General features: G+C 26.2%; 2 protein-coding genes across 4 annotated transcripts; both read right to left on the bottom strand.

The window, feature by feature from the left end:
• Positions 1-5,145: 5,145 nt before the first annotated feature.
• On the bottom strand, positions 5,146-17,322 carry LOC127281599 (uncharacterized). 3 transcript variants are annotated; one of them, XM_051305378.1, is made up of 5 exons: positions 17,098-17,322; positions 15,950-16,081; positions 15,620-15,850; positions 15,318-15,440; positions 5,146-5,342 (listed from the first exon to the last, which is right to left on the bottom strand). In XM_051305378.1, the coding sequence occupies exons 1-5, from the start codon at positions 17,210-17,212 to the stop codon at positions 5,281-5,283; spliced, it is 663 nt and encodes a 220-aa protein (XP_051161335.1). In that variant the 5' UTR covers positions 17,213-17,322; the 3' UTR covers positions 5,146-5,280. The 3 variants fall into 3 exon arrangements, with proteins under 3 accessions (XP_051161335.1, XP_051161333.1, XP_051161334.1); XM_051305376.1 differs by lacking the exons at positions 15,318-15,440; positions 15,620-15,850; positions 15,950-16,081; positions 17,098-17,322 and adding exons at positions 5,427-5,546; positions 5,879-6,109; positions 7,341-7,484; positions 7,894-8,133; XM_051305377.1 differs by lacking the exon at positions 5,146-5,342 and adding an exon at positions 15,035-15,234 and having other exon boundaries at positions 17,098-17,321.
• A 2,774-nt stretch (positions 17,323-20,096) lies between these two features.
• On the bottom strand, positions 20,097-21,292 carry LOC127281603 (uncharacterized). The gene is made up of 4 exons (XM_051305383.1): positions 21,083-21,292; positions 20,605-20,661; positions 20,380-20,493; positions 20,097-20,283 (listed from the first exon to the last, which is right to left on the bottom strand). Exons 1-4 carry the CDS (start codon positions 21,144-21,146, stop codon positions 20,216-20,218), a joined length of 303 nt encoding a protein of 100 aa, XP_051161340.1. The 5' UTR covers positions 21,147-21,292; the 3' UTR covers positions 20,097-20,215.
• Positions 21,293-23,426: the final 2,134 nt, after the last annotated feature.

Genomic DNA, 23,426 nt, shown 5'->3' with positions numbered 1-23,426 from the left:
TATAAACATTTGAGTACCTATAATAGATTTGAGTTAAATTTAAACAATTAATGGAAGTTAAAAAATCAAAAATTCACATTTTAGACAAAATTTCTAAATATAATTTAAATTAAAACTATAACACAGCCCCACAAAAAAAAAAGTGTCATGTACTTTTAACCGGAATATCCTAACCCTATGTTTTTTGACGCGCTGAATACGAATCCGAAGTCCGTTTTGCTCCATCACGTCAGGATTTTTTTCTAACCTCAAAAAACATGTCGGATTTTGAGAAGTAGGCGATTTTTTTAAAAATTGATGTATTAACTTCAAACTTGGTATGTGGGGGTTTTTTGTGTCGCTGATTACGAATCTGAAGTTAGATTTTCAAAATCCAAAATGGCGGATCCAATATGGCGGACGAATTTTGAAAAAATTTTAAGATTTACTTCAAACTTGGTATCTAGGGGTTTTTTGGGTCGCTGATTACGAATCTGATGTCAGATTTCCGAAATTCGATATGTCTGATTCAATATTAAGGAATTATTTTTAAAAAATTGTCAGATGATTATGAAATTTGGTATCTACAGGTTTTCTAAGTTGCTGACAAGTAACACTAGGGAAGTGCCATACGCCGATTTTTCTGAAACTTGGCAGTTTTGTAGTTTTTTGAAAACAATTTGACACGTATGTTTTGTTTTTCCCCAAAAGCTGATTTATGGGGGGGGAAATACCCCTTGAATTTTTTTTTTGGTAGGGGGACATTATTTTACGAAATTTTTCAAAAATTAATGTGCAATAGTGTATCTGGGGGTTTTTTTGGGTCACTGATTACGAATCTGATGTCAGATTTCAAAAATTCAAAATGGCATATCCAACATGGACTTCTATCGGCCACATTAGATACGCCATTATCAATTTTTGAAAACTGACATCAGATTCGTAATCAGCGACCCAAAAAACCCCTAGATACCAAGTTTGAAGTAAATCTGAAAATTTTTTCAAAATTCGTCCGCCATATTGGATCCGCCATTTTTGATTTTGAAAATCTAACTTCAGATTCGTAATCAGCGACACAAAAAACCCCCACATACCAAGTTTGAAGTTAATACATCAATTTTTAAAAAAATCGCCTACTTCTCAAAATCCGACATGTTTTTTGAGGTTAGAAAAAAATCCTGACGTGATGGAGCAAAACGGACTTCGGATTCGTGTTCAGCGCGTCAAAATACATAGGGTTAGGGTATTCCGGTCAAAAGTACAAGACACTTTTTTTTTGTGTGGCTGTGTAATTTATAGATACCAATCGATTAGTCTTGACGTAAGGAATACGATTTTATTATATGGGGCATTCTATGGGAAATTTTCATTGGAAATTTTTTTTTGTCCGAAACATTTTTTTTCGAAATCTATATGAAAAATAAGGAAATACATAGTTTAAAATTTTTTTATTTGATGAAAATGAAGGAAGTTATGATTTTTTGAAATTTAACGTCAACGAAGAAAGTGTGTTTTTGGAACATTTTTTAATCTATTGTACTAAGAAATTAAAAATTATGCTATATATGAAATTTGTTCATTTTTTCTCAAATTTTTCAAATATGTGCTAAAAAATAACGTACCTATAACAGAAACAACAAAAAAGTTGAAATTAAACTTATGAAGTGAGTTTTCTCAAAAGAGACACTTTCGATTTTTAATTTTTTTTTTGCATTACAATCTCTGATGACTGAAGAATTTTTTCCCCTATCTGCGAAAGTCGTGATTTTAGTTTTTAAATTACTATTTACAACTTTTCAGCTTGACGCAACGATTTTTAGTATGTTTTTAGGAAAATTAAAAAAAAACAAATGAATGTTAATGGAAAAAGGTTATATTTGTAGAAAAAATGTTTAAATTCTGTGAGCCGTACTAAAAAAATTATAAATACTAATTTAAAAACTAAAAATACCACTTTCGCAGATAGGGGAAAAAATTCTTCAGTCATCAGAGATTGTAATGCAAAAAAAAATTAAAAATCGAAAGTGTCTCTTTTGAGAAAACTCACTTCATAAGTTTAATTTCAACATTTTTGTTGTTTCTCTTATAGGTACGTTATTTTTTAGCACATATTTGAAAAATTTGAGCAAAAATTAACAAATTTCATATATAGCATAATTTTTAATTTCTTAGTACAATAGATTAAAAAATGTTCCAAAAACACACTTTCTTCGTTGACGTTAAATTTCAAAAAATCATAACTTCCTTCATTTTCATCAAATAAAAAAATTAAAAAATATGTATTTCCTTATTTTTCATATAGATTTCGAAAAAAAATGTTTCGGACAAAAAAAAATTTCCAATGAAAATTTCCCATAGAATGCCCCATATCTATAATGTCACTTATAGAGTTGATCAGATTAACTCTTAGTGGTTTTATTAGCTATAGGAGGAATTATTTCTAATATACACCTTTTTTTTTTTTTTGAAAATTATTTTTAATTTTATTCTAAAAATTTTTTAATCTATTTATTCATCTCTAAATTAAATTTAATTTAAATATCTACAAAATTTTATGAAACTTTCTAAAAACTTATTGGAACGTTCTGAAAATTTTTTGTAAAATAACTGGAAATTTTATATAGAATCTTTTAAAAACTTTATAGAATTTTCTAAAAATTTAATAGAACCTTTTAGATACTTTGATAGAGAAGTTGATTTGTAAGAAACTAATTTTTACTTAACAGATTTTTTAGGTGACGAATTTTTATTTGACTGAGTTTCTCTACAATAATCAACTTATTATTTAAAAAATTAATTTCACTGAATATTAATTTTAAATTAAATTCTTCTACAATGTCTCTCGGTATATTATTTTGAAAATCTAGATCGTCATTATTATGAAAAATTGGATTATCCGAATGCTGGTTGATAATGTCATTGTTCGCTTTTGCATCTTGAGTCTTAATATGTAATTTCAAAGAATTAAATCATTTGAAACGCGTCTTTAAAAATAATTCGTAAGTTTTGAAATTATGAACTCAAAAGTTGAATTTTATAATAAGTTTAAATGACACCTGAAATTCAAATTCATGAAGTCGAAATTTAAAATAAATAAAAGTAATGATAAAAGTTTCACTATTTATAATTTTTATTTGTTTAACAATTTTATTAACATTTAATTTAACAAATGAAAAATATATATTTCTTATTAGCACTCATTTTTATAAACTAGATTTTTACAAGTTTTAATAAAAATAAAGTTTCTAAAAATTAAATACTAAAATATATTAGAACAATTTTTTTAATCCAAAAATAGTAATATTTTTAATAAAATTTAATAAATGTTAAAAATTTTAAAGCAATAAAGAGGCAATTGTAAATAACTGAATGCTTAAAAGAATATCGATTTGTCGAACAATAATAAAAAATTATCATTTAACAACTCTGATTGCAAAAAATTTATTATTATTATTATTACTTTGAAAAATATTAAATTTTTTAAATATTAATTTTGCAGAAATTTAATAAAATCGATTATAAATGTTGCATAAATTTTATTTAGATGAAAATTAATTTGCCAGAAATTAAATTTGATTGAATCTCACTTTGTGCAAAATTAATATTCTTTCTAATCTTTTTTCTGCAAAATAATCATTCAGATTTTTTTTCCACGAAAGTAATATTCTACGAGACAATATTTCCCACAGAACCAAATCAAATTTTAATATAATATAATATTATAATAATAATTATAATAATAATTAAATATTTAATATTTTGATAATATTGTTATTTTAAATAATTCGTAACTAGGTTTAGAAAAAAAATTTAAATGTTGCCTACTCTCTAAATATGAAACAGTGAAAAAGTCACTGCTCTCAAATCAGTCGCTAAATTCTAGCTATTTGAATCAGTAAGATTGCTCAGTAAGCTTGCACATTAAGCTTGTAGCAAAGTTGGTGCAATTTTGCCAAATAACCAAATACCACTTTCGCAGATAGGGGAAAAAATTCTTCAATCATCAGAGATTATAATGCAAAAAAAAAAATTAAAAATCGAAAGTGTCTCTTTTGAGAAAACTCTCTTCATAAGTTTAATTTCAACTTTTTTGTTGTTTCTGTTATAGGTACGTTATTTTTTAGCACATATTTGAAAAATTTGAGCAAAAATGATCAAATTTCATATATAGCATAATTTTTAATTTCTTAGTACAATAGATTAAAAAATGTTCCAAAAACACACTTTCTTCGTTGACGTTAAATTTCAAAAAATCATAACTTCCTTCATTTTCATCAAATAAAAAAATTAAAAACTATGTATTTCCTTATTTTTCATATAGATTTCGAAAAAAAATGTTTCGGACAAAAAAAAATTTTTAATGAAAATTTCCCATAGAATGCCCCATATATAACCTTAAATTTTTCTATTTAAAAATTTTTTCGATTAAAAAAAATTTTTTGGAAAAAAGACGATAAAATTTATTTTTTTGGGTATTTTTTAAAATCCTTTGGTCAGTTTTCAGATATTAATATGATAAATAAGCCTACCAAATGTTATCTAAATCTATTAAAACCTGTTAAAGTTATCTTCTAACCAAAAAAGGGATCCACACACACACACATACATACATCCGGACAATTGATCAGGATCTCATATAACATGTTTCTATATAGTGAAAAATTTGTTTCCGACACTTTGAAAATTTTTATAAACGAAAGCTTCCTCCACGAGGAAGCAAAATTTTTAATTTAATATTGTAAATGAATTTTTTACAATACATCGATATCATATACTTAAAACTCGTTACTTATCAGCAATATTGGAACCGCCATTTTGAATTTTAAAAAACTGACATCGGATTCAAAATCAGCGACCCCGAAAACCCCCAATTAGAGAGTTTGAAGCCAATTCGAATAATTTTATAAAAAATAGTTCGCCATTTTGAATTTTGAAAAACTGACATCGGATACGTCATCAGCAAACCCCAAAAACCCCCGAGCAACGAGTATCAATGTCGATCTTGAAAAACGGCTAACATCGTTAAGTTAAACTTTTGTTTGAAAAAACGAGGAAAAATTTATTTTCACAAAGAACATAATTTTTTTTATCAAATGCGATTATATATTAATTAAAAAAAAAACCATTTTTATTTAAGACAAAAATAAATTTTAGAAGATACATATATTATTTTTATGTACTGTTATCTTTATTTATCAAGTAAAGTCGTAAAATTTAACAGTAGTAAATTCATTTGTTTATGAATTGTATACAATTTAAATGTTATTTGAATAACATGAGAAAAAAATATTCGTATTATATTTAAGAACCTGGATGTATTTTACATTTATATTTATTATTAGAAAAATGGTTAATACATAATTCTGCAATTTAAAAACAAATAAAATTACTATTATAGTTACTATTAATTATTTTGTAACGCTACATTAAGCATGATTTTTACTTACGTAATGCATCATTTTTCCATCGATAAATATGTTTATTGCCATAACAGAAATAAAATGTCATTGCTGTTTGTACTGAATAATAAAAATGTACATATACTTTTCGCGTACTTATGCATTTGGCTAAAATAATTATATTAATATATTATATGATTTATTATTCCGTTTTTAAATAATTTTTTGTATTTCAATCTTTAGATTTAAACAATTTCTAAAATCTCAATTATAATTATATACTATAGCGATATATTCCTCGTTTGCAATCGCTCGCTTGGTTAAAGTTGTACTTTTTATTCTTTATGTATTGTAGTTTATTCAACATATATATATATATATATATATTTAATTTATTATTATTTAAAATATTTTTAAAATCATTAATTCTATAATTACTTAAATGTTTAAAATTTCATTTTTTTATTGTCTAATATTAAGTTGAAAAAAATAGAACATACCTATAGCCTCATCTTTAAAATAGTAACCTGTGAAATCAACATCGTCAGGATTTTTCTCGCTCGACTTTTTAAAATGTGTCTTTTTTTTCAACACCTTCAAACATGACATCGAATGATGATCATTTTGATTAAAAAAATTTTTAGTAGAAGGTTTACGATTCCAAATAAATGGATACGGTCTACACATATATGAACCATTATCGTTTCTATTATTTTTATCAATACAATATTCTGCAATTTGAGAAAAATGTAAAATTAAATTAAATGGGGTCAGTTGGGGTAAATGGGGACAAAATCGCTTTTTTCATAAATTACGTAAGTTTCTTCCATTTGCGGGTTTATTTTTTTTTAAGTTATTATTTACATTTCCAGGATTAATTTTATGCATCAAAAAAAAATTTAGATAAGCTTTAAACGCATAAAACTGACTGTCCCCATTTATTACAAAATTTAAAAAATTTCATAAAATTTGGGGTAAATGGGGATACAGCATAGTTTCTATGAAAGGTTTAAGAAAAATGTTTCCTTAAGTATATTACTGTATACTTTACCCCCAAAAATTTGAAAACTCAGGGAAAATGGGGACAGTTTGACCAAATTGACAAAAGTCAAAAATTCAATTGAATTTCTGTTATAGGAGTCATAAGGAATAAGAAAAAAATTTTTGTATTATTTTTAAGTCTGTTTTCTTTGAAATGCGAGATAATTTATTGAAACAGTTTGTCTTTGATTTTCAAGTTTTTATGCATTGAGCGATAACATGAATTATTATCCCATACATAGCACCCAAAATTCCCTGAAACTTGACAGTATCTCACATGGCGAGGTTAGGAAACTTTCGTGGCAAGGTTTATACAAGTTTTTGTCGATATTTAAATGTCCACATGAAAAGAATATTCACACGAAACTTTGAGGAAATATTACACATATAAATATTCACGTGCAATGTTCAGTCAATGTTGTATCAATATTGAAATTACATTTTCGCCTAGTTATAAAAATTTCATTTACTAATATAATAAATATAGGTGAATATTGACACAACATTGACTGAACATTGCATGTGAATATTTATAGTGTAATATTTCCTCATAGTTTCGTGTAAATATTCTTTTCATGCGGACATTTAAACATCGACACAAACTTGTATGAACCTTGCCACTGAAGTTTCCTAACCTTGCCGTGTGAGGCTCTGTCAAGTTTTAGGAAATTTTGGGTGCTGTAGGTGGGATCTTGCTGCCAATTGTCAAGATAAAAACTTGGCAATACTCAGAATCTCTTGTAGTTGATCTGAGGTTAACATATTGTCTTTGAACTTTATTTTAAAACTGTAAATTAAGCTCCAACACCTTTTGTCCCCATATACCCTCTGTCCCCATTTACCCCCAACTTACCCTATAACATTAATTTCTACAATCAATTTATTATGTATAACATTGTTTTGAATAGCTTTTATACATACTTTTTGCCATTCTTTCTTTCAAATATCCATGATATTTACCAGGACAGAAATAATAATCGACATTAACATGTTTGACCTGTTCATGACTTACTTCAGATGATTCAGTGAATAGTATTTTTATTTTATCCTTTCCGATGCAGTGGACTAGAAAAATTATTTTATTATTTTATTATATTTATTCGATTTTTCAAAAAAATTTTACACAATTGCATGTTTAAATACTAAAACAATTTATTTTTTTTTTAGGTTTGTTATAGTATTTTGGCCATGAAAATTGTCAGGTCATAAGGTATAAGAGATCGCTATTTGAGGTTAAAACATAACCTCAAAATTATGTCAAAACTGATGTTAAAATGCGAACTTAGCCTCAAAAATTCAAAATTAGATTTATAACGAAACCTTATAATAAACTTTTATTTACTTTTTTTTTAAAAAAAAAAGTTTTTAAAATGAAACTTAATTCATAAATTTTTTTCATATATTTATTGAAATTTTTTATTTTCTATTGTTCAATACAAAACGTAAGTTACAAAAAAAATGAAATAAAACTTACTCCCAGGATCATATTTTTTTTCGATATCATCATCATCAGGTTGAGCAGTAATTAATTGATAATTATTAATTACAACAGATAAAATGAATAATATGAAAATGTTATTAACATTCATGATGAATTCAAATTACTTTTCTTTGTAATTTCACGAAAATATGAAAACAAAAGTTCTTTCCTTTAAAACAATATAGAATTACTGAAGTAATTTATTTTCAAGTCACGAGTTAAAAAAAGTTTCTTTTACACATTTTTTTTTACACATTTGTCGAGTTTGAAAATAATAAAACTTTTTATTTTTTCATTTTTATGTTACTGCATAGATTAAAAAAAAATGTTGCTTTTACGAATTGTCGTGATAAGTTTTATTTTTTCCTATATATTATATTAAATTGATAAAATTTACAAGTATTTTTACTATTTTATTATAGTAGTCAGTGCATTAAAATACCTAAATATACGTATTAAAAAAAAAACAAAAATGTGTCTCAAGTTGAGACGTATAAATATAAAACTTTAGTTTATGTTTTTGATTTTTAAAGTGTAAATACAAGAAGAGGATCAACTATTTATAAAAACCATTGATGTTTCAGTCTTTATTACATCCAAAATATTAAATAAAATCTATTTTTAATTTTGCCTAATTAAAAGAAAAAAATTTATTGAGCTAAAACTATCACTAAACAGAACCTAACATTTTTAGGAGCTTAGGTATATATGTATACCTATTGTCGAGGAGCGTCTGAAATAATGTTCAAAATCAATTTGTTAAATTTTTATTTAATAGAATTTCATGAGCTGTTATTTATAAAATATTTAATTTTAATTAACAATATTTTATTTATTTAATTGTATTTTATAATATTTATTTATTTTATATTTATTTCATTTAGTATTATTTTGCATGTTTATTTAGTTTGTTTAAATAATGAATAAAAAAGAAAACTTAACGTTTTTCATATTGAACTACAAACGACAGACTACAGGTATCCATTACTTCTTTTATTTACCTTTTTATCTATAAATCATTAAAATATGACCGTAATTTTTGAGGTTAAGTTCGTTTGTCAATCGACAAATTGACATTTTGAGGTTATGCTTTTCCGATTTTAACTTCAATCCAAATTCAAACCCAGACCCTTTACCTCTTACTTTGAATTTTGTGTTTCTGTGTTTCACTTAACCTTGACCTTTGACCTAATTTTAAGGTTATATTCTCAGAAGGTGTTAAAGAAAGAGAGGGGCGATTTCTTTAGTTATTTTTTAACATAACCTTAAATTTCGAACATATCAGTCATAAGAATTAATTAGTTAATATAACCTCGAAAGTAGGTCGAAAAAGATGAATCAAGAGACGAAGATAACCTCAAAATCTAATGGATTGATCCATATGTAAATATTCTTCTAAGCCCGTACATTATGATTAAATAAATAAATAAATATATTATTTTTTTTATCATTTTGATTTTGTTAGTTTATAAACTAAATAACAGGGATAATTTGTTTATAAATAACAAAAAATAATTGATAACAATGTTTTAAATGTTTAAAGAATATAATTTATTATGTTTAATTACATACATAAAAAAAGGAGATGTTTGTGTTTATTAAACATGTTTAATAGTTCTGTCACAAAAAGAAATCTACCGACAGAAAATAAATGTACAAATCTGATTGGTTATCAACATAATTAAGCAGATTGCGGAAAAACCAATAGATTTGTGCATTTCATTTCTGTTAGTAATTTTTTTTTCTTTCGATAAACATTTAATTGAATCTTTACATTTTACTAAACAGAATAGGCCATTTAACTGATTATATTTAGTTCGACCAAAATGAACGATTAGATAGATTGATTTGACATGGTATAATGAGGTCTACTACGTCATTCTCTTCTTGCTTGCATTTAATATTTTTTCATCATCTTCAATCTGAAACGTTTTATATTGTTCATATTTTTTGGCTTAAATCTACAATAGAAAAAGCCATTCTTTTGAAGGATACATTTCCCTGTAATTTAAAAAAACTTTCAATTGGTAAGTTCAGAATTACCATAACTTTATTTGTTTGTAAAATATTTTATTTTTTACTAACAACAAGCATCCAAAAGCCCTATATGAAGTATTTTTGTTCAATTTTAGTTAAATAACAATAAAAAATGAAATATCTTACAAACAAATAAAGTTATCGTAAATCTAAATTAACCAATTGAAAGTTAAGCTAATTCCGCATCCAACGAGCCCTATATGAAGTATTTTGGATAAGTAGATTGGTAATAAACAATTGCAATGTTAACTAATTGTTTATTAACAATCTACTTATCCAAAATACTTCATACAGGGCTCGTTGGATGCGGAATCACGTTAAGTTTCAATTGCTAACTTCAGAATTACGGTAACTTTATTCGTTTGTAAAATATTTCATTTGTTATAAACATTAATTAATTAATTAATTAATATCTCAAAAACTTTAAAAGATCCCACTCTGAAAATTACATGTTTTGTAGGAAATTAGTCAAGCTTTCCATTGAGATAGTTAAAAATAATTTTAAAAAATCCGATTTTGAGATAAACGTAAATTAACATTTTGACCTTGAATTTCAAGGTCAAATGTTATTTAAAAAAAAAAAATTTTATTAACAGCGTGTAGCCCGTCAAAAAAGCTTTAAAAATCATTATATATATATGTTAACTTTTATGCATTCTACTTATAAATATTGTACATTGAAAAAAAAATTTTTTTTCAAAAGTTAAAAATTAAAAACGTTGTAATTCAAAAACTATTTTATTAAATTCAATAATAATTGATTTTTAGACTTTCACCAACAATAACAACATTTTAGAAAAGTATGGATTAAATTCGAGAACTTTTAATTTTTTGTTCGGACATTTCAGGAATTTTGCCTCATATATATATAATATTAAATTATTTCATTTTAAAATTATGTGATTTTTAGGGTTCCGTTCACTCAGTGAATCGAAATGTGGAACCCTTATGGTTTCACTCATGACCATCCACAAAATCATGTCCCCCCCTCTAAAACCTATAGCCATTTCAAGCAATTGAAATCAAACTTGATATACATACGTATTTTCGCGAGTAGATTAAACAAAATTTATAGCGAATCCGATTGCCACAGAAAGAACCTAGTCTCATTTTTGTTGCAAATCAAAATGAGCCAATGCTAAATGACATAAACAGTGGCGCCACCAACCTGGTTCATTTTTGTTGCCGCCTACACGCGGCTCATTCTGAGTTCAGTTTTTTTCTGTGTGGAATTGGATTGCACATACTCTCTAAATCTAAATTAGTAAATATGTTTACTAATTTGAATTAGTGACTCACTTTTTGCTTCTCAATTAGTAAGATTTTACTAATTATTAGTAACTTTTACTAACAATTAATAAAATTTAACTAATTCTAAAGCAAAAAGTGAGTCACTAATTCAAATTAGGAAACATTTCTACTAATTCAGATTTAGAAAGTAGTTATATTCGAAAAACTTAAAATTTTTTGAAAAAAGCGTGTCCTCCCGTCTTAATTTTTACAGTTTTTGAGCTAAGAAGCTTAAACTTGGGACACATTTAATTTCACGAAAAATATAGCTAACCCTTTTGAAATTGACTTAAATATTGCTTCGCTACAAAAATTAAAAATTCCTGAAAAAAGCTCAAAATTCCTTTTTATCTTAACTTTAACAATTTTTTAGCCAACCATCTCAAATCTCAATATCAAATATATCTCTAAAGGTTTTGGTGCGCTGCATTCTAAATTTTGTATCGTGACTGCCCAAAAATGAAAATGAACCTTTCGGCCGTCAATTTTTTGGACAGCTACGCTCCAAAAATTGTACGGCTGCAGACCAAAAACGTAGTTTCATAGCTGACCGCTAGAATGCTCCGCAGCCGTCTGTCGAAAGTCTGTTACGGTGCAAAATGTCTCTCAGTGTATATAAACATTTCAATAATCGTGAACGGAACCCTAGGTAAGTGATTGTAACTCGCACTTGACCAATTTTAAAAACAAGTTGTACATTCAGATGTTCATTACATAAACATTTTGCTTCCTCTTTACGATCAGCAAAAAAATTTGCTTCCTCGTGGAGAAAGCAAAATTTTATTGCCAAAATGTGATTTTGATTTTTTAACTTTCATTAATTCTTTAAAATTACCTCAAATGTATACTTTATATCGAGCTTTATATATATCCCCATGTGCGAAATGCCAAGACTGACAATACGGCCCAACATTGGCCCAGCAATGTCTGCCGAAGTATGGCAAACGTTACTGGACCAGTACTGGCGATCAATTCGTTCCATTATTGCACGGAAAGAAAGTTTGTAGCAATATTTGATATTATGGTGTTACTTTTTAGTATATTTGGTTACAATTACGGAACATTTTGGCATGATAAAGATTTTCGATACTATTTTTAAGAATGATTGAGATTAAAATAAGAATATTTAATATAGTTGGAAAGAAAATTTGATATAATATTTACGAAATCTGAAATCTTTTTATTGAAACACAAAAATGTCAAATTTTAATAAACTCTTTATCAATTTTTCTAACCAAATATTTCAAATTTCGTAATTAGAATTCTATAAAATGATATAATTATTTCAGATTTTGATATATTTGATATGAAAATTGAAAAAAAAATATCAAAGTTAATGAGATTCGACGAAATTTGCCGAAGTTGAATGTTCGGAATTGCACGATCCTCACCGAGTGGTAACGAAGACTGACGAAGCTCTTTAGACAAGCCCCTTTTTACCAATATCTTGATACAGACCTGAATTTCTTTTATATAATTAATTTCGAAGATTTTACAATAAATCAGTAAAAAAAATTGTTCTTCAAAAAATAATAAAATATTTAATTATTTCCCAATAAATAATGATTTTTATTTATATTTTTAAACATGTTTTGATATAATTTCACCTTTCTCATAAGCGGTGAAAAATATGTCTGGTTAGTATATAAGAATGGTCACATCAGTTTTTCACATGAGCGTAAATTTGTATATGAAGCGTTATTCTGCGAATGTTATACGTATTATCGTTAGTATAGGTTAGGAATAAAAATAAGCCAATCGATGTAAAACAATGCGGTGTATGTGTGTTTGTGCATTTAAAAGTTCATATCCTCGTCTATCCTCGAGATGAGAAAGAGATAAAACTTTGGCGTAGAATCTGTTGGTGCTTCTGTTGTCATCTGTCACGACTGAACCACTTCGAATTTTTAGTATAGTTTTAACAAATTTCGAAATAATCTTTCCAAATTTTCATATAAATTTAGTAAATAACGAAGTGCGCGTCGGTTTAACTTACTTCTGGTTTTTCGTATAAATTTATCAATTTACGAAATAATAATTTCAATTTCTGGAATATATTTACTAAAAAGACTATTGGTAAAAATATACCGATTTTCGTTATCAAACCCAAATGTTCCGCGTTTGAAAAAGAGAATACTAAAATTTCCTATTAGATTTATCAAATATTGCTACTAAATTTCTTTCCGTGTGGGCGAATATTGGCACTAATTCTCGGTTACTCTAATTTGACATTTATTAGGCCGAACTCTGTCCCATTACTGGACCAATATTGGCAATGCGTCTCAGTTACTCCAATTTGCCATAATTAGGCCGAACTCCGTCCCATTATTGGGACAATATTGGCATCAATTCTCGGTTACTCTAATTTGCCATTATTGGGCCTTCTCTGTCCCATTACTGGGCCAATATTGGCACTGCGTATCAGTTACTCCAATTTTCCATAATTGGGCCGAACTCCGTCACACTACTGGGCCAATATTGGCACCAATACTTGGTAATTCTACTTTTCCATAATTGAGACGAACTCTGTCCCATTACTGGGTCATTATTGGCTCATTGACGGTTGAAATGTTGAATTTTTTTTGACAAGTCATTTTTTCCAAAGTTGTAACGAATTTTGTCCCAGTAATGGCGCATTAACGGCTGAAATGTTCCTCAAATGCAGCTTATCAAAACATTTTTGTGTTAAGATTCCCATATCCGCGTATAGTGTATAGACTTCGGTGCGTTAGGTTGCGAGTTCGATTCCCGCGAGCGTTACAAATTTTCAAATGTTTAAACAATTGTCCTTTCTGTCAGGACTTGAATTATAAATGTATAATGAATTAATGAGTTAATTAATTAATTATTATAATTTTTTTAACTTTTTTAAACTTTGACAATACTGGGCCACTAATGGCAGCCAAGATTGGCCCAGTAATGACGTCTGATACTTGGCTGCCGACGGCCAACCGCAGTTAACACCACAAGAGTTGGCCCAATATTGTCTGCCAAGACTTGGTGCCCGATTTGACAATGCTGGGCCAATATTGGCCCATGTTGGTTTTCGCACATGGGTCGTTCGATTTGTCTTAACGTAAGGAATACGATTTTATTATATATAACCTTAAATTTTTCTATTTAAAAATTTTTTCGATTAAAAAAAATTTTTTGAAAAAAAGACGATAAAATTTATTTTTTTGGGTATTTTTTAAAATCCTTTGGTCAGTTTTCAGATATTAATATGATAAATAAGCCTACCAAATTTTATCTAAATCTATTAAAACCTGTTGAAGTTATCTTCTAAACAAAAAAGGGATCCACACACACACACACACACACACACATATACATCCGGACAATTGATCAGGATCTCATATAACATGTTTCTATAAAGAAAAAATTTGTTTCCGCCACTTTGAAAAATTTTATAAACGAAAGGACTACAAAGCTTCCTCCATGAGGAAGCAAAAAATTCCACCATTTTGGATCCGCAATTTTGAATTTTGAAAAACTGACACCGGATTCGTAATCAGCAAACCCCATAAACCCCCCCCCCCTCCCCCGAGTAACGAGTTTCAAGTCAATTTCATGCTTTTTGATTGGGAAAAATGTTGTATTTTGAAAATGACCAAAAAGAATAAAATGGAGAATATTTTGAAAATTTGACCCTATCTTGAAAAACGGCTAACATCGTTAAATTAATCTTTTGTTTGAAAAAACGAGGAAAAATTTATTTTCAAAAAGAACATCAATTTTTTTATCAAATGCGATTATATTAAAAAAAAAAAATTTTTTTTTGAGATAAAAATAAATTTCAGAAGATACATATATTTTTTTATGTACTGTTATCTTTATTTATCAAGTTAAGTCGTAAAATTTAACAGTAGTAAATTCATTTGTTTATGAATTGTATACAATTTAAATGTTATTTGAATAACATGAGAAAAAAATATTCTTATTATATTTAAGAATCTGGATGTATTTTACATTTATATTTATTATTAGAAAACTGGTTAATACATAATTCTGCAATTTAAAAACAAATAAAATTATTATTATAGTTACTATTAATTATTTTATAACATTATTATAAGCAGATTTTTACTTACTTAATGCATCATTTTGCGATCGATAAATATGTTTATTGCCATAACAGAAAGAATATATAACTTCTAGACTTGGTAATAGAGAACCAAAATTTACATTTACTTTTTTCTTACTTATACATTTGTCTGAAATAATTATATGAATATATTATAAGATTTATTATTTAAACAATTTTTTGTTAATCTTTATATTTAAACAATTTATAAAATCTCAATTATATATACTATAGCGGTATATTCCTCGCTTTATAATGCTCGCTCGATTGAAGTTGTACTATTTATTGAAAAAAATATAGAACATATACCTATAGCCTCATCTTTAATATCGTAACCTGTGAACTCAACATCGTCAGGATTTTTTCCGCTCGACTTTTTAAAATGTCTCATTTCTTTCAACGCCTTCAAAAATGACTTTGAATGATCATCATTTTTATAATCGATATTTCTACTATGAGATTTACCATTCCAAATAAATGGATGCGTTCTGCACATATATGAACCATCAGCTCTTTTATTATTTTTATCAATACAATATTCTGCAATTTGAGAAAAATGTAAAATTAAAATAAATATAACATTAATTTCTATAATTAATTATTATGTATAACACTGTTTTGAATAGCTTTTATACTTACTTTTTGCCATCTCTTCTTCCAAATATCCATGATATTTACCATGACAGAAATAATAATCAACATACACGTCCTGATTTACTTCAGATGATTCAGTTGATGGTTTTTTAATTTTTTCCTTTCTGATGCAATGGCCTAAAAAAATTATTATATTATTTTATTATATTTATTTGATTTTTCAAAATTTTTTACACAATTTCATGTTTAAATACTAAAACAATTTACTTTTTTTTAGGTTTATTGTTATAGTATTTTGGCCCTGATTTTATAATCTCAAACACGGAGACCTTTTGAGATTATATTTTTGGGTTTGGTAGTATTTTTAGCCATGCAAATATTATCAGGTCATTAAAGTCAAGAGATCGCTATTTATGGTTAAAACATAACCTCAAAATTTTGTCAAAACTCAAAGCTAAAATGTGAACATAACCTCAAAAATTCTAAATTAGATTTACAATGAAACCTTATAATAAACCTCTATAGGGTCAGTTGGGGTAAATGGGGACAACAGATGTTGGAGCTTAATTTACAGTTTTAAAATTAAAAAAACATTTTTTTTTTAATTTTCGCCTAATTATAATTATAATTATAACTAAGCGAAAATTTCATTTAAATGTTCAGGAAAGTTTCGTGCTAAACATTTATTCAAGTGGGACATTTAAATCTTTACACAATTTTCACTAAACATTGCAATTAAATATTTCGAACATTTCAAATAAATCTTTAGGAAATCTTTAGGAAAGTTTCGGTGCTGTGAGGGCTGTTTCAATATTTTATCTCGCATTTCAAAGACAACAGACTTAAAAATCATACAAAAATTTTTTCCTATTCCTTATGACTCCGATAATAGAAATTCACTTGAATTTTTTATTTTTGTCAATTTGGTTAATAATAACAAGCTGTCCCCATTTACACCCAAAAATTTGAAACCTTTTAAAGGAAGAAACTTATACGTAATTTGTTAAAAATAGGGATTGTGTCCCCATTTATCCCAACTGACCCTATTCACTTTTTTTTTTCTTTAAAAAGTTTTCAAAAATTAAATTTAATTCTAATTTTTTAATATATTTATTTTATGTATTTGTTGAAATTTTTTATTTTCTAATGTTTAATACAAAACGTAAGTTACAAAAAAATGAAATAAAACTTACTCCCTGGATCATATTTTTTTTCGATATCATCATCATCAGGTTGGGCAGTAATTAATTGATAATTATTAATTACAACAGATAAAATGAATAATATGAAAATGTTATTAACATTCATGATGAATTCAAATTACTTTTCTTTGTAATTTCACAAAAATATGAAAACAAAAGTTCTTTCCTTTAAAACAATATAGAATTACTGAAGTAATTTATTTTCAAGTCACGAGTTAATAAAAGTTTCTTTTACACATTTTTTTTTTAAACTCTCAGCAGTAGTATAATATTTTTTTAGATTACATTTTAATTGATATTAAAATTCAAGAAAATAAAAAAAAATTTTCATACTATTGTATATGATGTATTCCACGCCAAAGTGTAAGTCAATCTGCAATTGCATCTACGATTTTTTTGAGATTTCTTTTTCTTTTAGTACTAATTGAGACTAGCTTCCATGAATTTTTTCAAATTTTTTTTAGCAAGCCGTTTTCGAGTTATGGAATTTTGAAAATTGGAAAATTTTCATGACTTTTAATTTTTGAATGCTCATAACTTCCTTAAAAATGCATTAATTTTAAAAGTCTTTTTTTTCAAAATGTGTATTTTTAAACGTACTTTTCAATAAAAAAAATTGATTTTTTTTTTAAAACAATATTACTATCAAATTTTTGAATTTTAATGATAAAAATTTATTTTTCTCATTTGACGTATTGATCTATTGTTTTCAAAATTTTTTCAAATACAAAACTACTTCTTATTACGAAACTTTTAAGCCTAGGCCGAAAATGGGGAAACAATTTTTTCAATATTTTCGGAATTTTTCAAAAATTTTGGAATTTTGATTTTTTTAAAAATAATTTCGATTTTTTTTTTTTTGAACTACGTACTTTTATGTATTTTGATGAGCTGTTTACGAAAATCATAGTGATAATACCCAAAAATTTTATTTTTATGGTGCATATCATAAAAAAAGTCCCAAAATTTATGGTTTTTTTCGTTTATTGGGTAAAATATGCAAAATTAAAAAAAATGCATTAGATATAAAAAATGTATTTTAATAAGATATATAACTTTTGTTTGAAAGTTTTTTTTTTAGTTTTGCATATTTTATCCAATAAACGAAAAAAACCATAAATTTTGGGATTATTTTATGGTTTTCACCAAAAAAATCAAATTTTTGGGTATTGTCACTATGATTTTCGTAATTAGCGCATCAAAATACATAAAAGTACTTAGTATAAAAAAACCAATATTATTTTTAAAAAATTCAAAACTTTTTGAAAAATTTCGAAAATATTGTAAAAATTGTTTGCCCATTATCGGCCTTAGGCTTAAAAGTTTCGTAAGAAGAAGTAGTTATTTTTAAAAAATTTTGAAAAAAATCAATCAGTACGTCAAATGAGAAAATTGACTTTTTATCATTAAAATTCAAAAATTTGATAGTAATATCGTTTAAAAAAAAATTCGATTTTTTTGTTGAAAAGTAGCGTTTAAAAACACACATTTTGAAAAGAAAGACTTTTAAAATTAATGCATTTTTAAGGAAGTTATGAGCATTCAAAAATTAAAAGTCATGAAAATTTTCCAATCTTCAAAATTCCATAACTCGAAAACGGCTAGCTAAAAAAATTTGAAAAAATTCATGGAAGCTAGTCTCAATTAGTACTAAAAAAAAAAAAACCTCAAAAAAATCGGAGATGTAATTGCAGATGGTCTTACACTTTGGCTTGGAATACATCATATATTTGTCGAGTTTTAAAATAATAAAACTTTTTATTTTTTTATTTTTATGTTACTGCATAGATTAAAAAAAAATGTTGCTTTTACGCGAATTGTCGTGATAAGAGTTTTATTTTTTCCTATAGATTATATTTAATTTATCAAATTTACGTGTATTTTTACTATATGATTTTAGTAATCAGTGCATTAAAATACCTAAATATACGTATTAAAAAAAAAACAAAAATGTGTCTCAAATTGAGACGTATAAATGTAAAACTTTAGTTTATGTTTTTGATTTTTAAAGTGTAAATACAAGAAGAGGATCAACTATTTATAAAAACCATTGATGTTTCAGTCTTTATTACATCCAAAATATTAAATAAAATCTATTTTTTATTTTGCCTAATTAAAAGAAAAAAAATTTATTGAGCTAAAACTATCACTAAACAGAACCTAACATTTTTAGGAGCTTAAGTATACCTATTGTCGAGGAGCGTCTGAAATAATGTTCAAAATCAATTTGTTAAATTTTTATTTAATAGAATTTCATGAGCTGTTATTTATAAAATATTTAATTTTAATTAACAATATTTTATTTATTTAATTGTATTTTATAATATTTATTTATTTATTTTATATTTATTTCATTTAGTATTATTTTGCATGTTTATTTAGTTTGTTTAAATAATGAATAAAAAAGAAAACTTAACGTTTTTCATATTGACCTACAAACGACAGACTACAGATATTCATTACTTCTTTTATTTACCTTTTTATCTATAAATCATTAAAATATGACCGTGATTTTTGAGGTTAAGTTCGTTTGTCAATTGACAAATTGACATTTTGAGGTTATGCTTATCCGATTTTAACTTCAATCCAAGTTCAAACCCAGACCCTTTACCTCTGACCTTGAATTTTGTGTTTCTGTGTGTCACTTAACCTTGACCTTTGACCTAATTTTAAGGTTATATTCTCAGAAGGTGTTAAAGAAAGAGAGGGGCGATTTCTTTAGTTCTTTTTTTGAACATAACCTTAAATTTCGAACATATCAGTCATAAGAATTAATTAGTTAATATAACCTCGAAAGTAGGTCGAAAAAGATGAATCAAGAGACGAAGATAACCTCAAAATCTAATGGATTGATCCATATGTAAATATTCTTCTAAGTCCGTACATTATGATTAAATAAATAAATAAATATTATATTTTTTATCATTTTGATTTTGTTAGTTTACAAACTAAATAACAGGGAAAATTTGTTTACAAATAATACAAAATAATTGATAACAATTTTTTATTTATTCATATTGATACAGAGTGAAATTTATGAATGTTTAAACAATATAAAGTTTTAAAAAAAAAAACATTTTGTTTTTTTAGTTATATTACCCTGAAGAACTCAATTATTACGTGTTGATTTTAGTCTGCAGTAGAAATAGCCATCATCACGTCTAATGATACATTTATCTGCAATTTAAAAAAAAAAGAAAGATAAATAATAATTTAACGTTAATCTACTATTACTTGGTATGTAAAAAAAATTTGAAACAGATTGTTACTCACTTCTTGCTTTATTTAGGTCACTATAATGTTCTTGTCTGTGTTTACAAGTATAAACTTGAGAACCTTTTCCAAAAAATTTTTTTTTATAAACCGATATGATGCAGTTGTTGAGTTCTATATAATTGTTTAAATAATTTTAATATATTTATTTAATTAATTTCAAATCTATAACAATTTTAATTTAGTAATTTTTAAATAATATAAGTTGCAAGAAACAAAACTTACGTGCAGCATCATCTCTAGTATCATATCTTTCTTCAAGATAACTTCTTTCACTTTCATCTGAAAAGAATTGATAATCATCAATTTAAACACATAAAACTAATAAAATAAATAAATCATAATTTTCATGATATTTTAAGATGATTGAAATTACTGTTTTCCAAATTTCAATAAATTTACAAAAGAAAAGCATTTTCTACAAAAATAATAAAAAAAAAAGAAATCAAATAATTTAATTTAAAAAAATTCTTGTGACATTTTCCTGTCTAATATTACTTTCTTCCTATATAACTAAGAAATATTTTAATTTTATTAATTTTTTATTATTTTTGAAAGTAGCAAAATTTTTATATTTAATTTCCTGTCTTTAAAGAAAAATTCTAGGAGTTTTACAGAATTTTCTAAAAAAAAAAAAATTCCTGATTTTCCATGAAAATGAAATTTTCTTATCATAATATATCATGAAGAATACTTATACTACCTTCAGAATAATGAGTAGATTGAACAGATACAACGAATAAAATTATACAAATGATAATTTTCATGGTGGATTCAAATTACGTTTTTTTGTAATTTCACAAAAATATTTATCAAAAGATTTATTTCTTTAAAATAGCAAAGAATTAGCGAAATAATTTTATTCTCAAATGCATTAAATGTACCGTACTAGTAAATATGATTGACTCGGACTGCTCTATTTATACTAGACCCAGTTTAATGGCTTTGCAATAATTTTTTTTATTTTTTTTTTTATCATGAAACAAACTCATAAATAATGTTATAGTTTTTGCTATGACAAAGTATTATGTAAAATCTCAAATTATTTCATTTTAAAATCGTGCGATTTTTTTTCTTTTAAATTTTCTTTCAATTTATGAATTTTTAAAATTTTGATATGAAAAGGAAAAAAATATTAATATTTAAACTATATATTAATTGTTAATTTACGTATTAGGACAATAGCTTGAATAAAAAGAAATTTTTACTAATAATCATGTCAGTTAGATTGGTCATTCAAATTTTAATTTTAGTATTAAGGCGCTCTCATACCTTTTTGGATGCCTGAAGGTTACCATGGCAACTCATGAGAGTGAGTGCGACAGAAAAATTTAAATATTCAAATTTTCTGTCTCACTCACACTCGTACGTTGCCATGGTAACCTGCAGGCAGACAGGCAGGCAGCCAAAAAGGTGTGAGTGCACCATTAATTAAGGATACGGTCACACTATCTCATGTATGCACTGTGCATGCATGCAGAAACAATTGGCCGGTCACACTTCAACGAAATCTAGTGAATGTTTAGTAACTTTCTAGTTACAACCGAAATTTTTAGAAAATTACTTGAAAGTTACTGAACATTTACTAGATTTCGTTGAAGTGTGACCGGCCAAATGTTTCTGCATGCATGCACAGTGCATACATGAGATAGTGTGACCGTACCCTAATACCTAAAATTTTCAACGTTCTATCGTATGACTGAACTAGTCAAAACAGAAACCATTACTTTGTAATTTGACTTACTGTGTTAAAATGGTAACATCTTCAAAAAAAAAGTGAGGTTATATGTTACTTTAATTATTCTTTACTTTCTTAGTTAAAAAAAGGAACACACAAATTTATTTAAATATTAATTTTCTAAATATTTAAACAAAATCATTTATTACACACTATATTAGTTAAGTATTAATATCTGCGACACTCACTGAAAAAAAAAAATTAATTTAATTCGAATAATCGGTTACTTGACTATTATCAAATAAATATTTATTTAAATTAAATAATTTTTATTTAAATTAAATAAACTGTATTTGAATCAATAATTTTTGTATTTGAAACAAATACCATTTAATTGAAGCAAATAAAAATTATTTGTTTCAGATTAATATTTATTTGATAATAATCAAGTAACCGATTATTTGAATTAAATAAATTTTTTTTCGTGCTGCACGTGTTTGAACTGTATAATTCAGCAAAGCTTAAGCGAAACAGCCTCCCAATCTCTTAATCTTGATTTATGAGACTATTCTCTAGCCAATTTTGAGGTTATATTCGAAAAATTTTCTATTTGATTCTTGATAAATGATATAGTGAATGTGAGAGAAAAAAGAAATAAAGAAAGAGTGAGAGAGGAGGAATAGAGTGTTTACGCAAAAAAGGAGTAAAAATAAGTGATAGTTTTTTCCCCTCAATTGACGCTATAGTATACGCGCTAATGTTAGCGTGACATATGGCCACTGTTGATTGCAGTGCGGTTTCACTTTCAACCACCCTCTGATTTTATCCCCCACTCCCGCCTCTTGTACAGAATTAACCACGACCCGTGGTATTTTCCCCATTTGAATTAGTGCACGTCCGGTCGATGCAACCTTGCATATATATATACAGCATAGGGCAAAACTAGACTAAGCAATGTCGACTATGTGTATAGTATTATATATATATATATATATTGATGCTTTCAGCAAGAATGGGGGTGCTCTATATATATTAAGGGCAGAACGTCGAGGGGTAAGGACACACACGCACATTCACGGCCAAAGAAGAAGGTACCGAGGGTTGGCTGGTGCCCCACGGGGACCTCTATTGTCCAGGAATACACTGATTAAAAACCCATTCCATCGCCTTAAAATCCCTCTCGTGTGTGCGTGTATGTGTATGTGTAACGCGCTCAAAAAAAAAACCTATAAGAAGTAAACGAATTATAGGTTATGTTTACGCTAGTTTGACCTTGATTAAAAGTTCCTTTTTATTTATATATGCAAAATCAAAAGCAGATTTTATTAAATATTTTGGATGTAATTTTTTTTTGCTTTTTAAATCCCTT

This window comes from Leptopilina boulardi, unplaced genomic scaffold (assembly GCF_019393585.1).
Source record: "Leptopilina boulardi isolate dan_hultmark-lab unplaced genomic scaffold, ZJU_Lbou_2.1 LbouV2_273, whole genome shotgun sequence".
Taxonomy (NCBI): domain Eukaryota; kingdom Metazoa; phylum Arthropoda; class Insecta; order Hymenoptera; family Figitidae; genus Leptopilina; species Leptopilina boulardi.
Note: the sequence above shows the minus strand (reverse complement) of the source record. Positions and strands in the feature narration are given on the sequence as shown.

Excerpts from the sequence above, each read along its gene's own strand:
- LOC127281599 (XM_051305376.1), bottom strand. The coding sequence starts at position 8,008 with ATGAATGTTAATAACATTTTCATATTATTCATTTTATCTGTTGTAATT. Across the intron at positions 7,485-7,893 it reads AAAAAAATATGATCCTGGGA|TCCACTGCATCGGAAAGGAT; the intron begins GTAAGTTTTATT and ends TAATTTTTCTAG. Across the intron at positions 5,343-5,426 it reads ATGGAAAAATGATGCATTAC|AATTATGTATTAACCATTTT; the intron begins GTAAGTAAAAAT and ends TTTAAATTGCAG.
- LOC127281603 (XM_051305383.1), bottom strand. The coding sequence starts at position 21,146 with ATGAAAATTATCATTTGTATAATTTTATTCGTTGTATCTGTTCAATCT. Across the intron at positions 20,662-21,082 it reads ATCTACTCATTATTCTGAAG|ATGAAAGTGAAAGAAGTTAT; the intron begins GTAGTATAAGTA and ends AATTCTTTTCAG. Across the intron at positions 20,494-20,604 it reads TACTAGAGATGATGCTGCAC|AACTCAACAACTGCATCATA; the intron begins GTAAGTTTTGTT and ends ACAATTATATAG.